Source organism: Sus scrofa, chromosome 12 (genome assembly GCF_054392235.1).
Source record: "Sus scrofa isolate SSC_HxYL_T2T_F1_AM1 chromosome 12, Sscrofa_HxYL_maternal_Yorkshire_Landrace_v2.0, whole genome shotgun sequence".
NCBI lineage: Eukaryota > Metazoa > Chordata > Mammalia > Artiodactyla > Suidae > Sus > Sus scrofa.
The window spans coordinates 12,489,385-12,516,863 of record NC_139394.1 but is presented as its reverse complement, the minus strand read 5'-3'; the positions used below and the strand labels follow the sequence as shown (position 1 = coordinate 12,516,863).

General features: G+C 45.4%; 1 protein-coding gene across 16 annotated transcripts in view; it reads left to right on the top strand.

Moving 5' to 3' along the window:
• Positions 1-27,479, top strand: part of CEP112 (centrosomal protein 112) — a 417,919-nt gene that overhangs the window by 355,908 nt on the left and 34,532 nt on the right. For all 16 annotated transcript variants that reach the window (XR_014820925.1, XM_084983965.1, XM_084983960.1 and 13 more), the window contains one exon: positions 18,907-18,996. Coding sequence is in view for 15 of the 16 variants with exons in the window: in XM_084983965.1 (XP_084840091.1) it covers positions 18,907-18,996 (90 nt within the window). In the remaining variant the exon portion in view is untranslated. The remainder of the gene's footprint in view (positions 1-18,906; positions 18,997-27,479) is intronic.

Below are 27,479 nucleotides of genomic sequence, written 5' to 3'. Positions count from 1 at the left end.
TTCTGTCTTATTTCACTTAGCACAATACCCTCTAGGTCCACCCATGTTGTTGCAAATGGCAATATTTCATTCTTTTTATGGCTAGATGATGTTCTATTGTATATATATTTACCATGTCTTTTTGTTGAATCATTGTTGAAACAGAGCTGATGCATAACACCATGTTAGTTTCAGGTGTACCGCATAGTGACTTGACATTTGCGTACACTATGAAATGATCACCACGGTAAGTCTAGGAACCATCTGTCTCCATACAAAGTCGTTATAATATTACTGACCGTATTCCTTATACTGTGTACCATCTCCCCGAGACTTATTTTGTAACTGAAGATTTATACCTCTTACTTCCCTTCACGCATTTGTTTCCCCCTCTCTCCTTCCCCCTGGCAACCTCCTGTTTATTTTCCGTATCTATGAGTCTGTTTTCATTTCGTTTTGCTTTATTTTTAGATTTCACATATAAATGAGAATATAAGGTATTTGTTTTTTTCTCTGACTTATTTCACTTAATGTAATACCTTCTAGATCCATCCGTGTTCTCACAAATGTCAAGATCTTTTTATGGCCGAGTAATATTCCACTGTGGAGGGGTGTGTGTGTGTGTGTGTGTGTGTGTGTGTGTGTGTGTGTGTGTAAATTTCATCTTCTTTATCCATTCATCTATCCGTGGACACAAGTTGCTTCCATTTCTTGGCTACCATAAAGTGTTGCAATGAACACTGGGGTGCGTGTATCTTTTCAAGTTACTGTTTTCGCTTTCTTTAGATAAATACATAGAAGTGGAATTGCTGAATGATATGGTAGTTCTAGTTTTAATTTTTTGAGGAATCTTCATATTTTATCCCATAATGGCTGCATCAATTTACATTCCTACCAGCAGTGCCCAAGGATTCCCTTTTCTCTACATCCTCAGCAACTTTTTTTTTTTTTTTTTTTTTTTTGGCCATGCCCACAGCATGCGGAAGTTTCCAGGCCAGGGATCAATCCTGCACCACAGGAGCAAGCCAGCTGCTGCAGTGATACCACCAGATCCTTAACCCACTGCACCACAGAAGAAATCCAACATTTGGAGGGTTTTTGGGCTTTTTTATAATCACCATTCTGACAGGTGGAGGTGGTATCTCACTGTGGTTTTGTGTTGCATTTCCCTGATGATCAGTGAGTTGAGCATCTTTTCATATGCCTATTGGCCATCCGTACGTCTTCTTTGGAGAAATGTCTGTATGTCTTTTGCCCATTCTTTTTTCTTTTCTTTTCTTCTCCTTTTTTTTTTTTTTTTTTTTTTTTTTTTTGTCTTGTTGCTATTTCTTGGGCCGCTCCCGCGGCATATGGAGGTTCCCAGGCTAGGGGTCAAATCAGAGCTGTAGCCGCTGGCCTACACCACAGCCACAGCAACACAAGATCCGAGCCGCGTCTACAACCTACGCCACAGCTCATGGCAACACCGGATCCTTAACCCACTGAGCTAGGCCAGGGATCAAACCCACAACCTCATGGTTCCTAGTCGGATTCGTTAACCACTGAGCCACAATGGGAACTCCTCTTTCGCCTATTCTTCAATCAAGTTGTTTGAGGTTTTTTGTGGGTTGTTTTGTTTTGTTTTTAGGGCTGCACCTGTGACATATGGAAGTTCCCAGGCCAGGGGTCAAATCAGAGCTGCAGCTGCCAGCCTACACCACAGCCACAGCAACATGGGATCCAAGCTGCATCTCTGATCTGCACCACAGCTTATGGGAACACTGGATCCTCAACCCACTGATCTAGATCAGAGATCGAACCCACATCCTCATGGATTCTAGTTGGGTTTGTAACCCACTGAGCCACAACAGGAGCTCCCTGTTTGTGTTTTTTAAATATTAAGTTGTATAGGTTCTTTATGCATTCTGGATGTTAACCTCTTATTGGATATATGCTTTGCAAATATCTTCTCCCATTCAGTGGGTTGCCTTTTCATCTCATCGATGCTCTCCTTTGTTGTGCAAATGCTTTTTAGTTTGATGTAGTCCCATTTGTTTATTTTTGCTTTTGTTCCCCTTGTCTGAGGAGACAGGTCCAAAAAAATACTGCTAAAACCAATATCAAAGAGCTACTGCTTGTTTTCTTCTAGGAGGCTTACGCTTTCAGGTCTTATATTCAAGAATTTCTTTATCCATTTTGAATTTGTTTTTGTGTATGGTGTAAGATAGTGGTCCAGTTTCATTCTTTTGCATGTAGCCATCCAGTTTTGCCAACATCATGTATTGAAGAGAATATTTTTTCTCCATTGTATATTCTTGCTTCCTTGTCATAGATTAATTGACCATATATGGGTGAGTTTATTTCCTTTTATTTACCTTTGCAAATGCTATTTCTTTAGCAGGCAACTTCTCCCCTCACCACTTCTGCCTGTCACAGTTGAGGCTACTATTCAAGTTTTTTCCCAAATGCCAAAAGACCTTCTTGATCACCTTGTACTTATCCCCCTGTATCTTTTTATTGTACGTGGGTTTTTTTTTTTTTTAAGCTTTACTGTGAAAGTTTGCAAACATACGCAAAAGGAGAGCGTATAGTACTATGAGCTCCAGTGTACCCATCATCTAGCTTCTTCACCTATTATCAAGACTTGCCATGTTTATTTAATGTTTTCTCCTTTTTCTCTTGGCTAAAATCTTTTAAGGCAAATTCCAGACATGTCATTTTACCCTGCATGTTCTAGAATGTCTCTCAGAAAACGTGCACCCTGTCTCTCACAGCCACGGTGTCAATGTCGGACCTAAGGAAGCTACCCGTTATCTTTCAGTATCATCTAATACCTGCTTCATAATTAGATACCCCAGTTTTGCTCAAAAATACCATTTGAGGTTGGTTGGTTTGAATTAAGATCCAAACGAAGTCTGAATGTTATGTTTGGTCGGTACAGCTCTCGCGCCTTCTTCAGTCTAAAGCAGACCCCCCCTGACTTCCGGTCCACGCTATAGACTTCTCACAGAGGCCAAGCCGGCCGTCCTGTAGAACATCCCACATTCTGCATTTATCTGCTTGCTTCTTTGTGGTGTCACCGAACTTCTTCCTCTGGCCTGTGCTTTTCCTTTTGTTCTCTCGCTTGGACGCTTAAGACACTTGCTTTGCTCCTCTGCTTTTCGTCCTCATCACATACCTTCTATGATAGCATAAGCTCCTTAAAAGGTGAGACCATGGCTTACTCCACATTTTGCTTCCTGTATGATGTCTAACACATCGTATGTGCTTTAAAAATATCATTCAGTTGAATTATCTAGAAAGAGTTTTGATCCCTCTTGGAAAAAGGCGAACTCAATGTGGAGATATTTATATTAGGAATGAAGTTGCCAGAGAAATCTCGATAATGTAGGTCACCGTTTCCTAATTTGCACTGAGAGAATTACAGCCTAACTGAAAATGGCATAGTCTTATATCTGAAGATGCTTCTAATTTGGAGCATAAACACTTGCAATTGGGAGTTATGAAACACTTAAGTGAAATCTCCAAGTCCCTTAAACACTGTCTCTAGGTCCATATAGAAGTGATTTCAGATATCAGCTGTATTGTGCCTTCAGCATGAAAACTAGGTCACTAATCGTTTTTCGGATCAGAGAATTTAATTTTGCTTAGTAGTTCAGAAATCAAGCCGAAACACTGTAAAAACACTATCATGTGTACGCTTTGTTGTTGATAACTAACTGCAATCCAAGTTTTAATAACTGAAAGGGAGTGGAAGAAACTTCAAAAGGTTGCATGATAAATGTTTTTGACAATGTGTCAGCTGAACATTAAACAGGATCTTTGTAAATCCTCTCATTCTAAGTGGTTTAAACGGAAAGTTTTAAACTTCTTCCTTCATAAGTATTGGCTCCAGAGAGCACGGTATCCTAAGGTTAAAAAGGAAAAAGAAGAAAGACGCTTTATCTGGCGTGCATGAGGTCCATCCCCACTCCGAAGGGGCGTGCCGGAAGCAGGCGCACCTGCCGCTCTCCAGGCTTCAGCATTTTCTCTTTGACCATCCAGGAGTGTGCCAGCATCATATTGGAATGGCTCCTCTCTGACCTGATGAGACTAGGTAACAAAATTATAGAAAAAAACAAATGAATAAGTATAGCAGTGTAGTACTCTCCTGATACAGTTTTCCAGATTGTCTCGTAATGAAAATTCTCTTGGTCTTTACACGAATAACATGAGCTCTGGAACTGGGGTGGTGTTGGGGGGGTGGGTTGGGAAGGCGGGTAGGGGGTGGGGGGAGGGTTCAGAGAGAAGACAGGAAAAACAAGGGAATTTTCTTCCCATGTTTATCAGTTCCCTAGGCCTGCCGTAACACATTACCGAAACCTGGGGCTTCAGACAGCAGCAGGTTGTTGTCCCACGGTCTGGAGGCCAGAAGTCTGAGGTCAAGGTGCTGGCAGGGCCTGCTCCCGCTCAGGGCTCCAGGGCAGAACCTCCCCTTGCCTCTTTTACCTTCTGCGGTTTCCCGGCAATCTTTGCTGTTCCTCAGCTCCGAGATGGATCGCTGTCTAATCTCTACGTCCATTGCCACATGGCCAGCCTCTCCCTGTGTGTCTCTTCTTATAAGGACACCTGTCATATTGGATTAAGGGCCCACTCTACTCCAGTATGACCTCATCTTAACTAATTATATCTACGACAACACTATTTCCAAATAAGGTCATGTTTTGAGGTTCTGGGGGTTAGGACTTAAACATATCTTTGGAGGGGGCGTGTAATTCAACCCATAACTTCTTTTTGACACATATTCTAATAGGCAAACCATTGACATCATTATTACTGTTGACTCTGTGACAGAGAAACTTATTTTTTTTCTTCCTTCTTTTCATGTTTTCATTCATTACATTAAAGACTAAATGTATTAAAAGCAAGTTCTTGGGTCGCTGGAGGCTGTTGAAGGAAGGTAGCCCAGCATAGGCAGAAGAACAGCGTTCCAGACTCGGTGAAGAAGAGGCAAAGCCCCTCCCCCTGGGAGGGGGGCAGTGCGGAGCTGGGCCTCTTGGTGGCGGAGGTGGGGGTGAGGGCAGAAGAGGGCTAGACGGTCGGGCAGCACCAGCACCGCTCTCTCCCTCCTCGGGGTGGAAGCCGACCAGGGCCATGTCCAATGTCCTGATGTTCCAGCCGGGCAGCCTCGGGCAACCTCTGGGACCCTTAGCAGCACCCCGTAAAGTGGGGCTCGTGCCCCAGAGGGTTATTATGAAAAGGAAGTGGAGTAGTTGAAGCCCCGGCACAGTGCCCGACGTGGTCGACTCACCTGTTAACTGTGCAGGAGGGCGCGGGGCACAGGGCCTGACAGGGAGCAGCTGCCGTGTTCACTGTCAGTGAGGATGCTGAGCAGAGCAAGAGCCTCTGAGGGGCTCAGGGCTAGTGGAGGCATCATGACCTTGATGGGCCAGATGTTCAGGCATTCATGGTTTTAGAGATGGAGGGAGAATGACACTAAAAGAGAGCTTCTGAGAAAAAAAAATCTGTCTTCTGTGGTCTTCAGAACCACACAACTGGGGAAAGTGTGGAATCCTCGTGTGCAAAAAATGAGGACCTAGATAAGCATCCTGTCAAATAGAGCTGAAGAAATCTGGGCAACTATCTAGGGGTGAGAACTGAAAAAGAAAGGGCTCGCAGATGACTTTGAGATTTAAACCTGGGGACAGATTCAAACCTGGCCTTCTCTGGGTTGTTTGTCCTGTGGTCAGCATTGCCTACTGAGGTATAAACATTCCAAGTTCCTGCTGGAAATCTTGGAGCATCTGGTCTTCTTCTGCCTCTGCCATGCCTTCCACGGACATACCCTCTCAACATAATCCGTTAGGTCATCTGATTTTGCTCCTGCATTCTCCCCTGTGTCCTCCAAAGTTTCGTTTACATTTCCAAAGGCACCAGTGGAAGTGAGTGCAGGAGTTCCCTTTGTGACTCAAGGGTTAAGAACCCAACTAGTATCCGTGAGGATGTGGGTTTGATCCCTGGCCTCGTTCAGTGGGTTAAGGATTCAGCATTTCCACGAGCTGCAGCATAGGTCATGGATGCGGCTCAGATCCCGTGCTGCTCTGGCTGTGGTGTAGGCCGGCAGCTGCAGCTCCAGAAACTTCCATATGCCACAAATGCAGGCCTAAAAGGGAAAAATAAAAATAACTATTTAAAAATAAAATAAAATGAAATAAATAAACAAAAGGGCTGCACACTTACAGGTGTTAACTCCCTGTTGTCACACACCCCCGTGTGAGACCCAAAGGAAACAATTTTCGCCACGATGATTGTGAAAAGTGAAACAAACATCCTCTTACTCGTGCATTTGGTAGGATTCATCGAATGTGCAAATATGCGTATTCATATTTGCAGTCTTGAAATCCATTATGCACCATGAAAGATTAATGTTGAGATTTCTTTCCTATGCACATGTAGGTACTTTCTCATATATGTTTTTGCAAGTGTCTTTTTGCGTTTTCATTGTTAGTGCGTAAGTCAATGGCATGGTGTAAAGTAACACTGCACCACACACAGTAAATCACATGAGCTGTGCTGGTGCCACCTCGAAGGTGCCGTCACGGAGTAACGTGGTCCTGACACTTCATACCGAACACCATTGTAAGTCACGTGAGGAAGAATGCTTTCATCATCTTGAGCACCAGAATCGTGCACAAGAAATGGTTTTCTGCATCTGATCACTTTAAATTCATCTGGAATTTCAATTCTGTGCAATGAAGTTGGCTTTGGAGGTTGATGTCTGTCATGCATTCTGTTTGCTCGCCCCTTCTGAGTTGCTTTCTGAGAGCATTTCGGGACCCCTTCACCATGAGCGTCACGGAGAGGTTTTCGATGGTTTTGCATTTGGTTCTGCTGCTGCCCGTCCTTTAAGCTTATCGGGGGTCTCCTTCTTCCCCTTCAGCATCTACATTGTGCTCATGTTTTCCTGTCCCAGCTGGAGTGATTACATTGTCCGAATCCTGACTAGCTTCGGGCGTTGCGGACGCTCCTGCCTTCACAGAGCCAGTACCTTTTCCTCCTCTCTCTGTTGAAAGAAAGGGTAGCAAAACCATCAGCGTGTAGCACTGGCTCTTCTTTTTGTGAGTACACTCTCCCTGCTGTAATCTGCAGAGGACTTCCAAATAAAGATGTGTATTGCCACACAGCAGAAGGGTTATTTTTTTTCTTTTGTAGCCATCTGACCAGTGATCGCTGGTTTACTGGTAGGAGAAACTTTACGAATACCTTAGGGATTTGACACCCTGTCTGGCCGGGCTGGATCAGCCAGTAGATAGGCATCAGCTGAAGGCAAGGGGGTCCACGCTGACTGGCAGGTGAGGATCAGAGTCACACCCACCAAAACCTCTCCAAACACAGCACATGCCTTCCGCGGTTCATACCTCTAGAGGACACTGATCCCAGGGAGTCATCCCATGAACCCTGGCGTAGTTGTAGGAGGGCTGGTTGTCCCCTCCTGGTGGCCGTTACACCCAACTGCCAAGTGTTAGGAGAGCCACGCCCCATCTCCCTGCTCCGGAGCAAGCAAGCGCTCCGTAGTGAGTCATTTCATTCACCAGCCGTTTGACAGGTGGCTTGATCAGGCTCCTGTCAAACTCCGCCCTTGTCGGACCCCCAGCCACATCCAGCCAAGCGCCCGCAACACATTGGCGCACCAAGCCTTGTGAGACCCCAGCCTCGACCTGCGTGTCTCTCTCACTGTAGGACTCTTCTTGGTGATGGGTAACGTAAATCCCCCTCTCCTGTAAGCGTTGAACCCGCCCCGTCTACCTAGCCCCGCGCACCGTGCCCAGCTAGGCTGCTGAAGCAATACAGACACAACACAGTTAGTTATTGGACCCATAAAACATAATAGTATTTTTTATGTATTTATCCTATAAACCAAGTATAAATTAAACGCTGTGGATTATTTGAGTCCAGGGACATTTTTTAAGTGTGGACGTTTTTGATAGGACCAAGTATCAAGGACCTTTTGGCCTGGACCAGATGTCTCAGTGGATGTTTTGGACAGGACTGAATGTCCAGTAATTGTGACCAACCCCTTAGGATTTGAAAAGAGAAATGAGGACACTGATAGATGCATTCTCTCGAGAAAACAAGAAGGAACACCCCTTCAGACATTTGAGGGAGCAGACGAGGTCACACTCGGACGTTTTTATCTAGGGACAGAGTAAGAGGAAATATAGTTACGTAGTTTGAGGGGAAAGAAAATCTGGAGAAATTTTAGTGGAAATACCCAACTGTTTTAAATGAAAGGCAACTTGTTTTTTATATAGTTGGTTAATGTTACCAGTAACTACCCTTACCAGAGTGCCAACACTTTACAAAGTTTGAAAATATGGGCAGGGAGTTCTCTTAGGGTGCAGCAGGTTGCCACTGCAGAGGCTCTGGTGCGGGTTTGATCGCTGTCCCAGGAATTTCCACATGCCATGGGTGCAGCCAAAAAAATAAAAATATGGATGGGGTGTTACCCTTGGGAAGCTCATAGTCTAAAAGGGGGGGGGGAAGGTCAGATTAATTCACAATACAAAGAGGTGTGTACATTCGTTCTCACAGGGGCCATCCTGACTTACTGAGAAATATGACTTCAGTTTTAATAAAGGAGAATGTCCCTGTTTGTGGAGGGGGATTGGAATGATGCTGCAGGCTCTAGGGATTGCACGTGCGAACCATTAGGCTTGTAAGAAAATAAACATTTAAACGAATGACTTGGGGTGCCTGCTCTTCCCGGGGCTCGCACGGAAGATGGTGGTCTCTGAGGTTCTGCAGAGACCGAATCAAGAGTATGTGGTTATCACACTGGCCAAATGAGGAAATGCCTCTCTGATCCTAAACATCCTAGCTGGGGTTCTTGAACTTGACCCCAGATCTCTACCCACCCCCCACCCCCAGATAAGAACTCGTTCACAAGTGAAGCTGTCTGGGGTGACAGAGGGAGGGAAATGTGCTCTGAATTTCCTGCGTAGAGATATACTGGCCACTTTCAGAGGAAACGTGGGTAATGTCAGGACAGTCTGTGTGTGACTAGGGAAACATTAATGAGGTGTGTTAGGAGATTCCAGCTTCCTTAGATCATCAAAGTCTTGGAATAACATGATTTCTTTTCCTGGAACCTCTGTTAAGACCAGGAAGCACTAACTTTCTTAAAAGTGCAGTTTTAAGACTTTTAAAAGGAAATTGTTTAGCATTTTTAAAAGACTGAAAAGAGGTGACAGAGAGAAGAAAAGAGAAAAAGTGAAAACGTTCGTATTCTTTGTCGAAAATGCTACTCTTGTGTTTTATATGGGCCACAGTACTTTTGCCTTTTATGTTGAACCAGTAGCCTAATAAGTACTGTAACCAAAGCTCATAGCAAAGGGCCATTTCTCCTTCATGCAGTTTGTTGCAACAACTAAAAAGCTTCTACCTGAAAGGAATGTTGCCTGATGTGAGGAGTAACATATGTGTTGGGTTAACCCCCCTCCCAAAGAGCTCCTTTTCTTCATACCAGTATCACATGAGGCTGAATTATGAGTGTTAAAAAAAAAGGAAAAAGGCACTTGCATGGAATGTGAAAAAAAATAGGAAAGTGAATGCAAGCCGTAAAAAAAAAAAAAAAAAAGTGATACCATTGTGTTGTGGATACATGAGTGGCCTGGCAGCAACTGGTGCTGGTTGTCTGTAGGTATGTGGTGAGAGCCCCTTCTCCATCCCCGTGGAATCACTAATAAAACGCTCTTCGGGTGTGTTATTCATTCTGAGTAATTCTATTGAAGTCACTTTAAAAAAAATCTTGACGGGCATCTCAGTTGAGGACTTGCTGCTTTTGTTAGTAGATTTAGCCTATTTAAAAATAAATAAATAAAAAAGAAGCCGTGATGGCCGGTGTAAATAGTGAGACCACCCAGTAAAAATGTCAGTCTCTGCTATTGTGTCATCTTCCCCAGCCCCAGATTTATTGCCTTAGAGGGAAAGGATTGGGTCTTCTCACTGGATCCCGGTTGTTGAAGATGCGATTTTTTAAAAATAAGTCTAGGAGTTCCCTCTGCGGCACAATGGGTTAAGAATCCAGCACTGCCCCAGCTGTGACGTAAGTTGCAGCTGTGGCTTGGATTCGATCCCTGAACTGGCAACTTCCATATTCCACGGGTGTGGCCATGAGTTTAAAAAATTAATAAATAAAAAATAAGCCTATAAGTATGACACACCAAATAATGAGATTGTATTGTTTTCTTTTCCCTTAACTTTGGGTTAGCAGTATTAGAAAGAAAAACATTTGCTGTTTGTGTGTCAGTTTACCTGTCAAAGAAAACCTACTCATCAGAAGGATTGTCAGCATCAGTTGTAACTGAATTGAGTTGATGCTCCCTAAACAAATGTAAGCAGGGAGTTCCCCTTGTGGCTCAGTGGGTTAAAAACCTGACATAGTGTCTGTGAGGATGAGGGTTTGATCCTTGCTCTCGTTCAGTGTTTAAAAAACAAAAAAAACAAACAAATGTAGGCATTATTTAAAAGGCAGTTAACGAAACAAAGGCAGTTAACGGTTTAAATGAGAGTTTTCCTCATTTCCCTTTTGTAATGTGTGTCTCTTCACAGATCAGGTGTCATTTCTGTTTGATCAGCAAGCCAATCGGTGGAAGATGGTTTATATTAAGATGTTATAATCTTAACAGATATTTTATGCCTCAAACTTTTAAATCATATTACGTGTTGTCAATGGAAGATATTTTATGCCTCAAACTTTTAAATCATATTACGTGTTGTCAATGGAAGAAAAGCCTGGAATTTTACAGTATGTAAATTATATCTCGATAAAAATAGAAATAACCAGGAATTCTCTGGGGGTACCGCAGGTTAAGGATCCGATATTGTCACTGCTGTGGTTCAGGGTTCGGCCCTGGCCCCCAAATTTCCACATGCTTCGGGTGCAGCCAAAAAGAAAGAGGAAGAAAAAAAAGCCTTCCCTTTTCAGTTATCATCTCCTTAGGTCAAAATACAAACAGCCCACTCCCTGCTTCCTTCACTTTATGTCAAAAATATACATGGGGAAATCCTTCTGCATCCCTCCTACTTACTGAAGGACAAATGAATCATCTGTTTTCTCTGAAGCGAAATAGTAAATTCAAACCTGATGAAAGGAAGGATATGATGACTTCATGTTTTTTAAGTAGGAAAAGCTTTCAAAATTCTTTTTTACTCTTTATTATGGAAACTTTCAAGCATTCACAAAAGCAGGGAGACCAGTGTACAGAACCCCCATCCACCCGCCACCCAGCTTCACCAGTTTCCAGCTGCCTTCTGGGCTGACTTCTTGGCAGCATCTTCAGTGCAAATCCTTCGCCTTGTTTCTTATCCAGCTCGTCGGCGGGCGGAGCTCACCCCTGCAGGGGCCCTTTTGCGTCTCCCCCAGCTGCTTCCTTGACTCTTGACCACAGACTTAACCAAAAGTCCCCAAAAGCAATGACTTTGAGGACCCGTTTTAGATTTATTTAGGAGAAAAACTTAGCCCACTGTCGTTTTGCTTACGTAAGCTTTAATCCAGTCCTTTTAAATAAAAGACCACTGTCACCTTCGAGGTCCCCCCTTCCCAGAGAACACATCCGCTGGGCCAGAACTCAAGAAAGCAGCCCTTTATCCTCCACCCCTCCAGGTAGGGCAGGCCTAGAAAAATGTCCTCGTCCACCGTGTGATGGTCTGTGACAAAGCCAGAGCCCAGCGTGCGCCCAAGACTTGGTGACACAGAATGAGGCAGAACGAAAGTGTGAAACGCACCGAATCTCCAGCCAGCGAGAGCTGGTGTGACGACCCAGCAAGCGGGAAGGCCCAGTCCCGCCTTCGCCGAACAGAGTGCGGCCGAGCCCGGGCTTCTGCGTTCAGGCTGCCGCCAGGTTTCCAGAACTAGTGGCTCGGGAGAAAGCTGGCTTTTATGCTCTTGATTCTGTTTGACTGGCAAGTGGATTAGCCCACATTTCTCACCACCGAGTATTGGGGAAAAGGTGGGAAAGGGGGAGTTTGAGTTCCTGTTCTCTGGTGAGAACTTGGGGTACGGACATCCTGGGTCTTGAGCAGAAGACCAACCTGCGTGCTCAGCATCCTGGGGGAGGTCAGGGAGGCGGCCTCCGGACCGGCCAAAGGGACGCCACCCCACCCCCCACCCCGGACGAGGGCCTGGCTGAGAGTTGGGCCAAAGGCAAGGTCAGAAGTCTCTAGAAAGACTTGTGGTCCTACTCCAGTCCTAAATTTGAAAGCCTCTCCATCACACCTTCTGTACTGGGAACACCGATTGTCATCTTCTCTTTCATTACAGCACAGTATTTCTCCTTTCCAATGAAGTTTTCTTCATTAAATAGCTTTTTAACCGCTTTATCTTTTAAATGAACTTTCGTTTGTCCGTTACTGAAAGGCACGCATCTGCCATCATTTCATGTTGGTTTAGTTGACTCAGAACTACAGCAGACACTTTGGTTTTTAGTGAAAGGCCACATAATTCCTTAATGAATGTCTTTAGCAGTTGAGTAGCTGGCTTTGAATCGTGTTTATAAATTTTGTGTAAATAGCATTGACTGCGATCCTCTCTTTTCCCCCCAGAGGAACAGCAAAGCTCTAGTCACTGGCACTGTCACAGGTGCCATTCAGTGGGCGCACTGACTCCCATGGCCTCTCCTCACCCTGTAATGTTCATGAACGTGTAAAATCTTTTACACTTTAATTTCATATCGCAAACAAATCAAATGATCCTATAACTGGCTCCCTTTTAAAGAGTATGCCCTTGGAGTTCCCGTCATGGCGCAGTGGTTAACGAATCCGACTAGGAATCACGAGGTTGCGTGTTCAAGCCCTGGCCTTGCTCAGTGGGTTAAGGATCCAGCGTTGCCGTGAGCTGTGGTGTAGGTCACAGACGCGGCTCAGATCTGGCATTGCTGTGGCTGTGGCTGTGGCTGTGGCCGGCAGCTGCAGCTCTGCTGAGACCCCTAGCCTGGGGACCTCCATATGTGGGAGCGGCCCTAGAAAAGCCCAAAAAAAAAAAAAAAAAAATAGTATGCCCTCATTGTGCTTGCAGAGCTGGTTATGTCATTTACATTTTTCTCCTGGAAAATGTCATTTTTTTGTTCAAGATCCACGCAAAGTGCTCTGAGAATCAGCAGAGTGTAGCCTGCCCCAGCAAGCCACTTACATGGCTTCGAAAGGCAGCTTTAATTGGGAAATGAGAACTGCCTTTGAGGAACGATACAGGTCAGCACAGCAGAACTAAGGGACGAGGACGACTCGCGCAGAATAAACAGTTCAGCTGTTCCATTTGGATTTTGTTTCAGATTTTGACCCAATGTTGGACATTCCATTCTTTAATTATCTTGGGCTTTTCTCAGGAATAAAGTAACAGTTGTGTTTTGTGGGTGTGTGTCAAATGTCAAATTGGAAGGTTTTTGAATAAAGAAGCCGCAGCTTAAAAGAAAGTCCCTCCTTGTGCTTACTGAGGAGTGGCGGTTATGTTTACCTAGGCCTCCTGCCCAATTCTGAGCTTCAACATCTAATGACGTAGTAACTTTTCAAAATCCGAGACCAGGAAGAGCAGTCAATATAAACTGTCATTTTCCTTTCATCTGGTGCATTTCAGCTTTTTTGGAAGTGGCATATTACTTGGTTACTCCTCAATTTTTTAACTGATTTTTAATAGATCATTCATTTCTAGACATACTGCTTTCCCGGTAATCCCTTCGAAAGATCCTATTTTATATCTTTAGTTAAACTATGAGCAAATGTGATTTTACCTTTATTTTGGTAATATTGATAAAATAGGGTAGACGTAAAAGTCCCTTCACCAGTGAAGTATGAAGAAAGGGTCAGCCCTAAAATTCTGTGCCCTGTCCTCCTAGAACCTGGGTTTTCATCAAGCCTCTCGGCCTCCTCACCTTGAAGTGTGGGTTTCACGCCAGGGCCAGGTTTTAGAACCTCTTCTCTTTTTACTGACCTCCCCAAGGACGTATCCCCATCAGCACCTCAGTCTGAGACCCCTCTCCATCCACTGTTGAGACCCACCTTCCCAGCGTGACGGGTCTTCTTGAGAATCCCACCAGCACCTTGAAGCCCACGCTGCCTCCACTGCCCTGACTTGGTCCTACCCATCCCTTCGTCACTCCTGGTGTCTGTTCTCTGCTCCTCGAGGTCAAAGCCTGATGGGATCTGGCACCCCTTTTTGCTCCACGCCCATTGATGACTCTTCCACAGCTCCCCATTTTCCGTGCCCTCTGCCCTCACCCTGGCCCTCATCCCATCTGACCCTCACGCTTGCAGAAGCTTCCTTACTTCATTCACCCCCTGACTTGGCAGAGTTATTTCCTCAAAATTCAAGGGAAAACCCGATCAGGGCATGAACAGGGCCAGAAACTGCCATGGAATGAGGAAGAAAACTGGCTTCTGGCTTTGGCATCTGGGAGGTCACCAGCGACCATGTGAGGATGGAGTCCCGGGAGGGGCAGGAGGCAGGGCGATGGGGCTGAGCTGATGGGAGGGGGACGAGGATGCTGAGTGTCCACTCCGAGGCCTGTGGGGAAGGGGGAAGACGGAGATGAGGCCAGAGGTAGGGGCCAGTTTTCTGTTTTAAAGATAAGGGAGGAGTTCCCGTCGTGGCTCAGTGGTTAACGAATCTGACTAGGAACCATGAGGTTGCGGGTTCAGTCCCTGCCCTTGCTCAGTGGGTTAAGGATCCGGCATTGCCGTGAGCTGTGGTGTAGTTTGCAGATGTGGCTCGGGTCCCGCATTGCTGTGGCTCTGGCGTAGGCTGGCAGCTACAGCTCCGATTAGACCCCTAGCCTGGGAACCTCCATATGCCGCAGGAGTGGCCCAAGAAATAGCAAAAAGACAAAAAAAAAAAAAAAAAAAAGATAAGGGAGATGCATGTCTCCTTTGTTTTTTCTGTGAAATAAAACTAAGAACTAAAACAAACAAAAAAAGCAGAGAGTGTTGGTTTTTTCTTGTGGCAGAAACTAGACACTATATTATTACAAGCAGTAATATATGTATGTGGGTATGTGCGTACCTGTACATAGAGATGTTTGGAAGATCTATTTATCTGGTCTGTATTTTGAGAAACAAATAACCTTTAGTTTAAGGTGCCATATTAAGGCCAGTTGGAAGCCCTGATGATTGAGGTGAATTTCCTCAGGGAAGTAGTTCAGATATGTGTTTTCTCCCTCCCAAACATGGATTCAGTGTCAAGGCTGTGCCGGGCACTGGCCTTGGGCTGGCCGATGCAAGGAGGAGAGAGCTCTGAGCTTCAGGTGTCCCCGTCTCACGTGGACGTGGAGCTTGATCCCCTTAAACCCTGGATGATGAAAGCCCAGAGGTGTCCACACTTTGCTCCCCGGGTGGGTCAGGGAGGTGACACCATCAAGCAGAGCGGATGGGGCAGCCTCCGGGCCAAGAAGGAACAGGTGGCAAGGGAGAAGGAGGCAGTGTGGAGTAGCACAGGCACTCCGCATTTGACATTGGTCAGTCTGTTGAAATCCCAGCCCAGTGCCTTACTGCCGGCCACACTGACGTCAGCCAGCTCTTTAACGCTTTTTTCTTTTTTTCTCTTCTTTTTTTTTTTTTTTTTTTTTTTTGTCTTTTTACCTTTTCTAGGGCCACTCCTGCAGCATATGGAGGTTCCCAGGCTAGGGATCTATCGGAGCTGTAGCCACCAGCCTACACCAGAGCCATAGCAATGCAGGATCCAAGCCACGTCTGCAACCTACACCACAGCTCATGGTAACGCCAGATCCTTAACCCACTGAGCAAGGCCAGGGATCGAATACGCAACCTCATGGTTCCTAGTCAGATTCGCCAACCACTGAGCCACGACGGGACTCCCAGCTCTTTAACGCTTTTGAGCCTCAATTATGTCCTCCCTTATGTTGATGAAATAATACCCGCTGCTCAGGATGGCAGCGAGGGTTAATAATAAAATCCACGCAGTCGATGAGAGCTCCTGTTGTTGTTTTGGCTGCGCCCGAAGCATACAGAAGATCCCAGGCCAGGGAGTGAACCTATGCCACAGCGGTGACCCAGGCCACAGCAATGACCATGCCGGATCCTTTGACCACCAGGTCCTCAGGGAACTCTGCTTCTGTTGTTATTGATTGTAGCTGTGACATCAGTACGACACTAAAGCTTTCTACAGCTCCAGAGCCAGGAGACAAAGGTCGCAGGGGACCACACTCAGGCACGTGAGCTGCATGTCAGGGATGCTGCAGTGTTGTTCAGTAACATCATGAGCAACATGGTGGGAATGACATCATGAGACTCCGGTTCAAGGTCACTCTGACAGCAGTGTGAGGATGGGTCAGAGAGCAGAAAAATCGGTCCAAATGTTCTTCTCAGTACAGTCATCATTATTCTCCCCGATTAAGCCATAAGAGAAGCTGATAAGCTTCTACTTCTTGGTAAAAAATTATCAAAAGGAAAAAAGTGCTTCTTGATCAGAAAGCATAGGCGCAATTGCATTTACCACAATAACCAAATCATAAACCAAAATAGAGCTTCACATTCATTGTCAGACTTGTTTGAATTATGAATTTTATAATTAAGTATAAAATCAAAAGTGCCCTTTTGCCCTCATTCTCAAACCCTTATGCTCCTTTAAATAGAGGTTCTTAGCCTGGGGTCCATCCAGGTGGGCTGCCGGCAATGTGTGGACTCCCTGAAATCACAGGTAAAATGATGAGCATTTTGTCCATGTTGGGTGACCACGTAGCATTCACCAGATGCTCCCTCCAGTGGATCTGGAACATCAGAGAAAGGTTAAGAACCACCACCTCTCTCTAAGTAGAGAAAAGATTGGAATTGCTTTGAAAGAACCTTCAGTGGATATGAACTTAACACATTTTGCCAGAACTCCAGCTTCTTACCCCTGACTGCCCCCCACCATGCCAACTTGGACGTGTAACGGGCATTCCACATTTCACATCTCCTAGGCTAAGCTCCAGGTCATCTCCCACCCCACCTGTCTCTCCTTCACCTCCCCCAACTGCAGGCTTCAGGTAGACTCAAGCCAAAATCCCGGACCTGCATCCATTCCTCAGGGCCGTCATCTCCAGGTTCACATGTATCTGCAGTCTGACTCTTCCCTCTCCCCCAGCTGCTACCACCTTAATTCACTTCTCCATCACCCTTCCCCAGTATGTTCCAATGGCCTCTACCCTGCCTCCCCGCCTCCCTGCTTCTGCCCAGATCCCTCTTCAATCTGTTCTTCACAGCAGTCAAAGCAGCCCTGCCCATAACCCTCCAGGAGCTCCATCTACCTTGAATAAAATCTCAAGTTTTGGGGTTCCGTCATGGCTCATGGATCCGGCATTGTCTATGCCGTGGCTCAGGTCCGATCCCTGGCCTGGGAACTTGTGCATGCCATGCCCCCAAAAAATCTCCAGTCCTCCACTGCCCTCTGAGGCTTCATGTGTCCTGATAGGACTCGATCTCTGTTATGCCCCTGACCTTTCTCCCCTCTGGTCACTCCACACCAGCCTTGGCGGTTTCCTCAAACTCATCACCTCCGGGTCTTTGCACATACAGGATCCCCTGCCCAGAAGGTTCTTCCTGCAGATTTCTCTGTGACTTGCTTTGTCTTCTCCTTCGGGTTTTTTTCTTTTTTGTCTTTTGTCTTTTTGTTGTTGTTGTTGTTGTTGCTATTTCTTGGGCTGCTCCCGCGGCATACGGAGGTTCCTAGGCTAGGAGTCTAATCGGAGCTGTAGCCGCCGGCCTACGCCAGAGCCACAGCAACGCGGGATTCGAGCTGCGTCTGCAACCTACACCACAGCTCACGGCAACGCCGGATTGTTAACCCACTGAGCAAGGGCAGGGACCGAACCCGCAACCTCATGGTTCCTAGTCGGATTCGTTAACCGCTGCGCCACGACGGGAACTCCTCCTTCAGGTTTTTTGCTCCACTACGGTTTTCTTGGGCCATCTATGGAAAATTGCCACATCGCTCCTCACCCTGCTCCAAAGCATCCACCTGCCCTGCGCTCCTTTTCTTCCACACTTATCACTGACATATATCATACTAACTGCTCGCCTAGTGTCTACTCCCCACTGTAATGGAAGCGTCATGAGAGCAGAGAATTCGTTTTCTTTCACTGCTTTATCTAGAGTACCTATCACAGTTCTTAACATAGAGCAGAAACTCATTCATCACAATTGAATGAACTGTATTTCGAGAATGCATTTAGCATCTTTGCAGTCACCTTCCCATGTGTTCTGCTTGCAGTAATTTCCTGTGTATTCTATGTATAATTTCATCTGATTGTTTGAGTGGATTGTTTCTTTTCTGGTTCACCTCTGGACTCGAAATAGTAATTGATTCAATGATACTTAGTGGTCTCTGTGGTTCCTGAGGTCCCCAAGATTAACCTGAATTTGATATCCAGCAGCTACTTGGCAACTGCAAGAGTTCATCTCGGTCCGCTTCTTACAGATTCCTCAAGTTCTGTTCCATCCTCAACGGCTTAATAAAGAAATTCCTTTAAGGTTACCATAATTTATTCAAATGACTGCAGTATAATTTTGAAAAGTGTCATGTTGGTCCAGTGTTACAGTCCCTGGTTGTCACAGTGCTTTTCAGAAAGTAGGAGTGTGTGTATGTTGCAGGTGTACTGACAGAGCTAATTAGCAACAGCTTTACCCTCTGTTGCATATGCTTGTGGGTTTGCACTGGGAGTATAGGAGATATTTTTTAAGATGAATTGACTCTTGCTAATGTGTCTGTTTGGTAAGTTTGGAATTTTTAATACTTAGTTATGCCTAAAGTAGCAAACATCTGGGCCTGATATTAAAAGGCTGATTTTGTTCACCTGAACCCTTTGGAATAGCAGTAATAGACTAGAGATCTGAGACGTTTTAAATGCCATGTCAGTGGGTAAAACTCTCTTTTCCAAAGGCACTCATTTTTAATGTTTTTGTCTTTATCCTACACCATTTCAGGCTTTGCAAGATGAAGTAGAAAACCGCTCGAATCAAGTGCGATGTATAGAGAAAAAACTACAGCACAAGGAACTGGAGTCACAGGACCAGGTACTCTCCCACATGACTGGTTGGCTTGTTTATTTTCCCCAGATCAAGGAGCTTATGCGTGTCCTGTTTCCACTAGGATGCTTTGGCTGCAAGTAACAGAATACTCCACCCCTTGCTGGGCATAAACAACAAGAGCTCTTTTAGCTCACAAAACTAGAAGTCTGTAGGTAGGGCAGGCTCTGGGCAGGGACCCCCAGGGCCCTGTCTCTACTTCTTTCTCATTCCCGTGGCTCTACCTCCTGTATTGACTTCACCCTAAAAACCAGTTCCAAGATGGCCACAGCAGTTCCAGGCATCCCATGCAGATCCAGCACTATTCAGAGGCAGAAAGGGACTGTGTGTTTTGGATGCCCCCTTCTGAAAAGTAAGAAGACCTTTCCCGGGACCACCCACCCCACATACACCTTCCTTCTCATCTCATTGGCCAGAACAGGTCACATGCTCACCCTGGCACATCCAATCCCTGACGGGAGGACAGAGGGCACCGAAACTAGCCTAGACCAATTCAGATCTACCTGCTGGTGATGGAGGTATAAGAGGAAGGATAAGCTGGACAAAGAAGGCAGGAAATGGATGTTGGATGTGCAGGCAACAGTGTCTGCTGTGTCGTCCGATTAACATAAATGGGCACTGTTGTACTTAGAGACATAAATCATATTTTCTGTAGAATTTTAATTTTCGCCTCCTTCTTTCCATTATGTTAATGAAACAAATCTAATATAACCAAAATAATCTGGCTATGACAATAGCTCATGACCTATTTTATTTTCAAATGACAGGATCATTTTCATCCAATTCTTTAAACTAAATTTAACAAAATTTAAACTAAAAAGTCAACAACATATCAGTAAAGATCACAAGTCTTAACTGAAATATAGTTGATTTACATGTCGTATCAGTTTCTGCTGTTCAGCAAAGAAGATCTGCTGTAGTGATAATGATAATTGTTATTGTCCTCGGTATTGCATACAGCATTGCTAACCTTCTGAATGCCACCAGTCTTTATGGATGGAAGCTGCCATGGGTTTTGACAGATGTTTATATTTTGGTTGTCTCATAGCAAATCCCGTACAGGAATATTCGGTTAGGTCATTTTGACCTTGTCAGAGGGGTAAGCACTAAAGTATGGCTAATAGGGAAACTTGTCACATCTCTGGAGTTGTTTACAAACAGGCCCCTGAGGTAGGGGAAGCAAAATAGAGGCTTCCACAAAATAGCAAGTGGAAGCATCTAATAGAGGCTGAGTCATAATACTTACTGAATTGACTTGACCTCCTATAATTCCTTCCTACTGTCTGATGTATACTCTTCATCCTGTATATCATGTACATGTCATGTATGTGTCATATATGTATATATCATGTATATATCATGTATATATGGGCATATGTAGGGTCCGTGTTGCACAGTCAATAATATGTATAGAGTCTATGTCATAGGTCAATAATAGGATCACAAAATGGGATACTTCTAGGATGGAAAGTTAATAACTTCATTTATCAAGGCCTACAAGCTGAGAGACACTGTGCGAGAAGCACATGTTAGTTCACTCATCCTGATAATATCCATAGAAGGCTGGTATTATCCTGCCCACATCCCGGCTGGCCCACTGAAACCCAGACAGGTTGAGTGACTCATCCAAGATCATACAGCTAGTAAATAGTGCAGGTGGAGTCAAACCCTGGCTTATCTGACTTCCAAGCCTTTGCTCCTTTCGTGACAGGTTTTAAGTTATAACACTTCTGGTTAATAAAAAAGCTACACAGCAGTGGCAGGGAAAGTAAGCATACCAAGGATGGTGGGGAAAAAATACCACTCCAGACACCTGGCACAGTAGGCAACGCCATCAGCTCTCTGTGGGCAGAGAAGAGCCAAGAGCAAAAGCCGCAAAAGCAGAGCCATTTTGGCCACAGGTGGAAATACCTCCTTCGATGGCAGCATGGCCTTCAGGGGGACCAGCCCAGGTTTAATTGTCACTGAGGTCAGCCGAGCCCCACCGGCCGGCTGGGATGTCTGTAACTAAAAGAAGAGAAACTTCTTAAAAGCAGGAAACCGTGCTCCCTGGAGGACTGGGCCTTCTCCAGCTTGTGATAAAATATGACTTAAGGTAAAACTTTGTTGACATCACTCTAATTCATGGCAGAACTTCACACAGAAAATTCCATAATATATTGAGAGTAGGGAAATTAAGAAATCCCAAATGAACAATAGGGAAGGATTCAGGAACCACTTTCAGTCTTATTTTATTGACTTCTTTTTGATCATCAAAGTTGCTTTCATCTTTGCAGTGACAATAGCTTTCTAGACTATTTCTTATACTAATTCCTGATATCTTCTATTAGGCTCCAGTTTACCAAAGAAATGTCAGGAAATACCCATGGGTAAAGCTGAATATTTCATAATCTTTGCAGCCATGAAATGTTGGGTTCTTTCCACAAGCTCCTAGGGTATCCTAAGCAAAAATGCCAAATGTTTCAGTAAAACTGAGGAGCAAATCATAGGCACTTCACAACTATTATCCATCTATATTTAATTTAACTTGTACTTTATCTAAATAGGACCTTTCTGTTTGTGACACTAGTTGAAGCAGTCCGAAGTCTTTAGAAGCATAGAGGTATCGCCAAGTACAGTTTTAGGGTCTGATTATATATGCACTGACTGAGGTTGACATTGTTTGGCATTGTTGGCCATTTTTTTTTCTGCATCTGTCAGAGCAATTGGAAAATAGCAGTAGCTATCCTGGAGTTCCCATTGTGGCCCAGAGGTTAATGAATCCGACTAGGAACCATGAGGTTTCGGGTTCGATCCCTGGCCTTGCTCAGTGGGTTAAGGATCTGGCGTTGCCATGAACTGTGGTGTAGGTTACAGACCTGGCTCAGATCCTGTGTTGCTGTGGCTGTGGTGTAGGCCGGCAGCTGTAGCTCCAGTTCAACCGCTAGCCTGGGAACTTCCATATGCCATGGGTGTGGCCCTAAAAAGACAAAAAGACAAAAAAAAAAAAAGAAAGAAAATAACAGTAGCTATCCTGACATCAGCCAATCAAACAACCAAAATGTGTGTGCAAAACAGCTTCTCGGAACTTTTTCTTCCCTTTCTTTGCAACCAAGTATTATTATCCCAATACTAGTGGCATAAAGAATCAAAACTGAATCTGGCAGAATTACAAAGGACAATTTCCTGGGCTTCTTTTTTTAACTTGCTTGCTTTAAAAAAAAAAAAAAAAAAAGTTGAAACTGTTTCTGTTTTTCATTTAAGAAAAATTCTTGTGTTTTGATTCTATGAAAACAAAAAATGAATGAGGCATTCTAAAAGTCGTGTTTTTAATTACAAACAAAAAGCTGCTTCTCCTCGGGTCTTGTTGGGTGGTGTCCTTGCTGCCCACCTCTTGCCGATGCCATCAGCTCTCTCCTCCAGCTCCTCACCCTCGCACGTGTGTCTGCCAAGAGCCCTGGGGAGGCTCATTCATCTGTGGTCACAAAGGGTTGATTTGCCCCTTATGTGGACTCGCGATAACACCCACACCACTTTTCTATCCACATCAGCCTGACAGAAACATACCTTCCCTGGAATCCATAAAGAGGAAAGTAATGAAAAACCATCATTCTTTTCATCCGTACTCAGAGTTAATGATTTCTAATTGCCGATAAGATCCGAGCAAGAATCCCATAATTGTGGCAAAGGAGGGGAGATCAGAGCCCTGCTCAAAAGTGTCCTCACTGTGCAAGGAAGTGGAGTCGTCAGAAAAGACGGTGACTCCCCTAAGACAGCAGCGGCAGGCCCACCGCCAGGATCATCTTTCTATGACGTCGACGTCTCTGTAAAGCAGATCCATGCCGTGTATCTCTCGGCTTCAGGTTATGTGTAAAACTAAATCTCATTTTTTGGCAGCAAACAGTGTTTTGCCATTCGCAGTGAGACCAGGTGATTTGCTGGCCCTTGCCGGAACAATCTGGTCTGATCAATTGTAGAAAAGAGAGGAGAGGGAAGAAAAGAACGAATGTGGACTTTTACTTGGTGGGCGGCACACTGCACCAGGGAAGTGTCTCTTTATCACAAAGGCCCTAAACAGTGTCAGCCTTTGACCTCACAGACTGTAGATGATAGGTATCCGTGTAACAAAACCCCTGCTTTGAACTGGAGAGTTTTAACTTTTGAAAGTATGAATAGTTTCAAGTACGTTGACCACTCAGTTTCCCAGAAGTTATCTGAAATAAATTAGTGGGAAGAAATCATCCCTTGAGATCTAAAAACGAAAATACAACACGGCACGTCTCCCGGCAGAGTCATCCTCGTCTTACTCGATGTTTCATCCCTCTGGCGGGCACATTGCACGAGCCCGTGGCAGGTACTGAGAAGAAACACGGATGAGTAAGTGGCCGTCCTGCCCCCAAGGAGTTTACAGTCTGGTAGAACAGAGATGCATGTAAAGTGTAGGCTCCAGGCATGGAATTTAAAGGAAGTTCTTTCTCTCCTGAATGGCCTGGAGGCTCAGATCACAAGATGTGAGAAGAATGCAGCCTTGGTGCTGCCTGCCATCTTCCCTGGGCCCCTGGGGAAGGCAAGGAGGAGCTCCGGCCACTGAAAGCTTTGGGTCCCACCGCCCCAGGCAGGGCTTGACACGTGCTGACATGCAGTGTTTCAAGAGCCTGTGGCCCAGGTCCTCTTTGGGCAGTGGGGACAGTGCTTCTGCCAGCTTTCTCCCAGACCAGCCGGCTTTCACCTCAGCTGGTGGCCTGGAGCTGACCCTGGAGGGGCCTCTCTGGGTTAATGGCCTGCGTTCTGGCAGCCAGCTGGTTTAGTTCTTATCCAGTGTGTCCAGGCACTAAGCGTCTGGAGGCTACAGGCACAAGTTACCCATAAATTGCGTTAAAATATACATTAAAAAGCGAGTCACACTTGGCGTTTCAATCACAGCTCTGAAGCAACGCATTTTTATAGTTACGGCCTAGACACATCAACCAGTCGGGAGAATCTGGTGAATCTAGGGACCAGCGACAGTCTCAGTGGTGATTGTGTGAATCGTGTGTTTTGGGGAGGGAACAGAGGTTGTTCCCTCTGGAAGGGGACAGAGAAGAGGCTTCAAGGACAGGTACGATCCATTGGGGAAGCACTGCCAGTTCCAAGTCCATCTTTGTCACTACTAGTCATGAGCTCTCGGGCAAGTCGCTGAACTTCCTAAGATGTCAGTGGTGGGATTTTCCCGCAGGGTTGCGGAAGACGACATGTGTGAAATACTTTAGAAACCATGGAACCTAACGCAGGTGCAGTGTGTGTGGTTAGCGTCATTCCCAGAGCAGGGCCCTGTGAGCTGGGCACCAGCAGTCGGGAAGTACAGTGGAACAGAAGGCGTGAAGCAGAACAGGCTCAGACGTGTTCAGGGGACAGCGAATGGTACCTTGGCCGAGGGTAACATCAGTGACGAGGGAAACGAGACTAGAAAGTTAGCATCATTCATTTCATGCATCAAACAATATCAATAATAATAAACCTTTGTCACTGTCTGCTCTTCACCCCACCCTGTGCTCTGTGTTCGGACCACTGGTGGCCAGTCCTGAATACACTGCCAGGGAATTTAGTCAATGATCAGAAAGCAGTTGTCAGCCATTGAGGGTTTTTTCCCCTTTAACTGGGCAGCATTACATAATCGTGTCTATGCTTTAGAAAGATTAATGCAGCAGCAGAAGGTAAGATGAAAGGGAGATGAAAAGAGATGAATTCATAGGTTATGGCACTAAATTCATATCCCTAGTCACAGGAGAAATCAAAAGGGCTTGAACTAGATACCGTCAAAGGGAAGAGAAGAAGGCAAGAGTGCATGTGAAGACTCGCTTCAAATTCACAGAACACTCAGATTGAGAGGGTAAGGAAGGGAACAGGCCAGAAATAATACCAAGTGGAGACAGTGTTATTTTTCACACCTCAAGACGCCAGCAGCCGGCCATCCATTTGGAGACATGTAGTCGGAAATCTGGACTGGAACTCAAGAGAGAACATCTGAATCTAGAATGTAAGAAAGAGCCCCGACTGAAATGTGAACATGTGAGTCTAGAAAGAAATATAAACATGTCTGAGTCGTCTTGATGGGGGGGTAGAAACCCCACCCAGGATGTCGGCGGCGTTGACAAGGAAGAGCAGAGAGAGATGAGAAGACCACGTTCCAGGGACCAGGGGAAGTAGGGGAAGATAGAAAGCACTGAAAGGGGAGTTACCGTCGTGGCGCAGTGGTTAACGAATCCGACTAGGAACCATGAGGTTGCGGGTTCGGTCCCTGCCCTTGCTCAGTGGGTTAAGGATCCGGCGTTGCCGTGAGCTGTGGTGTAGGTTGCAGACGCGGCTCGGATCCAGCATTGCTGTGGCTCTGGTGTAGGCCGGGTGGCTACAGCTCTGATTTGACCCCTAGCCTGGGAACCTCCATATGCCCCGGGAGCAGCCCAGGAAATAGCAAAAAAAAAAAGAAAAAAGAAAGCACTGAAAGGGAACAAAGGATGAGAAAGATGGTGACAGAGCCAGAAGAATTTTATGTCATGAAAACCAGAGAGCGTTTCCTACCAGAGAGTAAGGATCCAGCGGACATCTTCCTGGCACCCACCAGCACTTGGGGCTGAACTGAATTGCCTGGGGAGCCTTTCCCCTCTGGGCTTCCTCCTCAGAACACGGTTGTCCACTCCATGTCCCCCTTCCTCGTACTCCTGTCACACTTGCTGTGAAACTCCACTAAGGCTTTCCCATCAGATTCCCCCAGGAGACTTTGCTCTTGGATGGGTCCGCAAGCTGGGATTGCGTGCTGAGTATCTATCTCAGCATTTCCCCCGGTGCCTGGCCCACGTGGTACTCAGTGAATTCACGAAAGGAAGAAAGGAATGAAGGAGCAGAGAAGGAGGGAGGGAGGCTTAACAGCATCACATGCTGCAGGGAGTTTGAGGATGAGCGTTTCAAAAGCCACAGAACCTGAGCCGTGGTTACAGATCCTTCATAATGCGCCTCCTAAACGTAGCCTAAGTGGACTTTTTCTACACATGCTCTTGTCTACATTTTTTTTTTTTTGGTCTTTTTTAGGGCCGCACCCATGGCATATGGGTGTTCCCAGGCTAGGGGTTGAATCGGAGCTGTAGCTGCTGGCCTATGCTAGAGCCATAGCAATTCAGGATCCGAGCCAAATCTTCGACCTACACCACAGCTCACAGCAACACCAGGTTCTTAACCCACTGAGCGAGGCCAGGGATTGAACTCGCATCCTCATGGATACTAGTCGGGTTCGTTAACCACTGAGCCGTGACAGGAACTCCGCTGTCTAGAGTTTTGTTGAAATAATTATAGATATGCTTTTATAACTTCCATCAGAGATGAGCAGGGTGACTGAGCCTTCTAGCTTCTCTGTGGCCCTCTGCTCTTCCCCAAACATGCACCAAAGGGATCCTGTAAACGAGGAGAGCAGCAGGAGGTCAGCACCATCCACACGGTCCACCTTGCTTCTTCTTTGTTCTAAGTAATTTTGGTCAAGCTTTATTGAGGTATAATCGGCAAATGAAATTGCATATATTCAAAACAAGCAGTGTGATGATTTGATACTCATTGTGAAATGACTGCCACAATTAAGTTAGTTAACACATCCATCACCTCACAGAGTTACTTTTTTGGGTGTGGTGAGAGCATTTAAAATGTACTCTCTTAGCAAATTTCGAGTACCCAATACAGTATTCATAGCTATAGTCACCATGCTGGACCTAGTGGGTCCCTAGAACTGTCCTATCTCTGAAGGTTTGTGGTCTTAGACCAGCATCTCCCCAGTTCCCCCACCTTCCAGCCCCTGGCAATCACCATTCTACTCTGTTTCTATGAGTGCAACTTTTTTCTTCTTTTCTTTCCTTTTTTTAAAAATTAAGCTTGATTTACAGTATTGTGCCGATTTCTGCTGTACAACAAAGTGACCCAGTCATACATATGTGTGTGTGTGTGTGTGTGTGTATGTATATTATATGTGTGTGTGTGTGCGTGTATATTCTTTTTTATATTCTTTTCCATTGTAGCCTGTCCCAGGAGACTGGATAGAGTTCCGTGTGCTATACCACAGGACCTCATTGCTTATCCATTCTAAATGGAACAGTGTGCATCTACCAACCCCAAACTCCCAGTCCATCCCACTCCCTCTCCCCTCCCCCTTGGCAACCACGAGTCTGTTCTCTATATCTGAGTCTGTTTCTGTTTTGCAGATAGATTCATTTGTGTCCTACTTTAGATTCCACGTGTAACTGATATCATGTGGTATTTTTCTTTCTCTTTCTGACTGACTCCATTCAGTATGATAATCTCTCGTTGCACCCCTGTTGCTGCAAATGGCATCATTTCATTCTTTTTATGGCTGAGTAGTATTCTAGTAGATTTTTTATAGATAGATAGATAGATATGAAATCTCACATTCTGTTTTTCTTAATGCCATGGGTGAGTGAGATCCTCTTTCTCTGTCTGATTTATTTCTCGTAGCA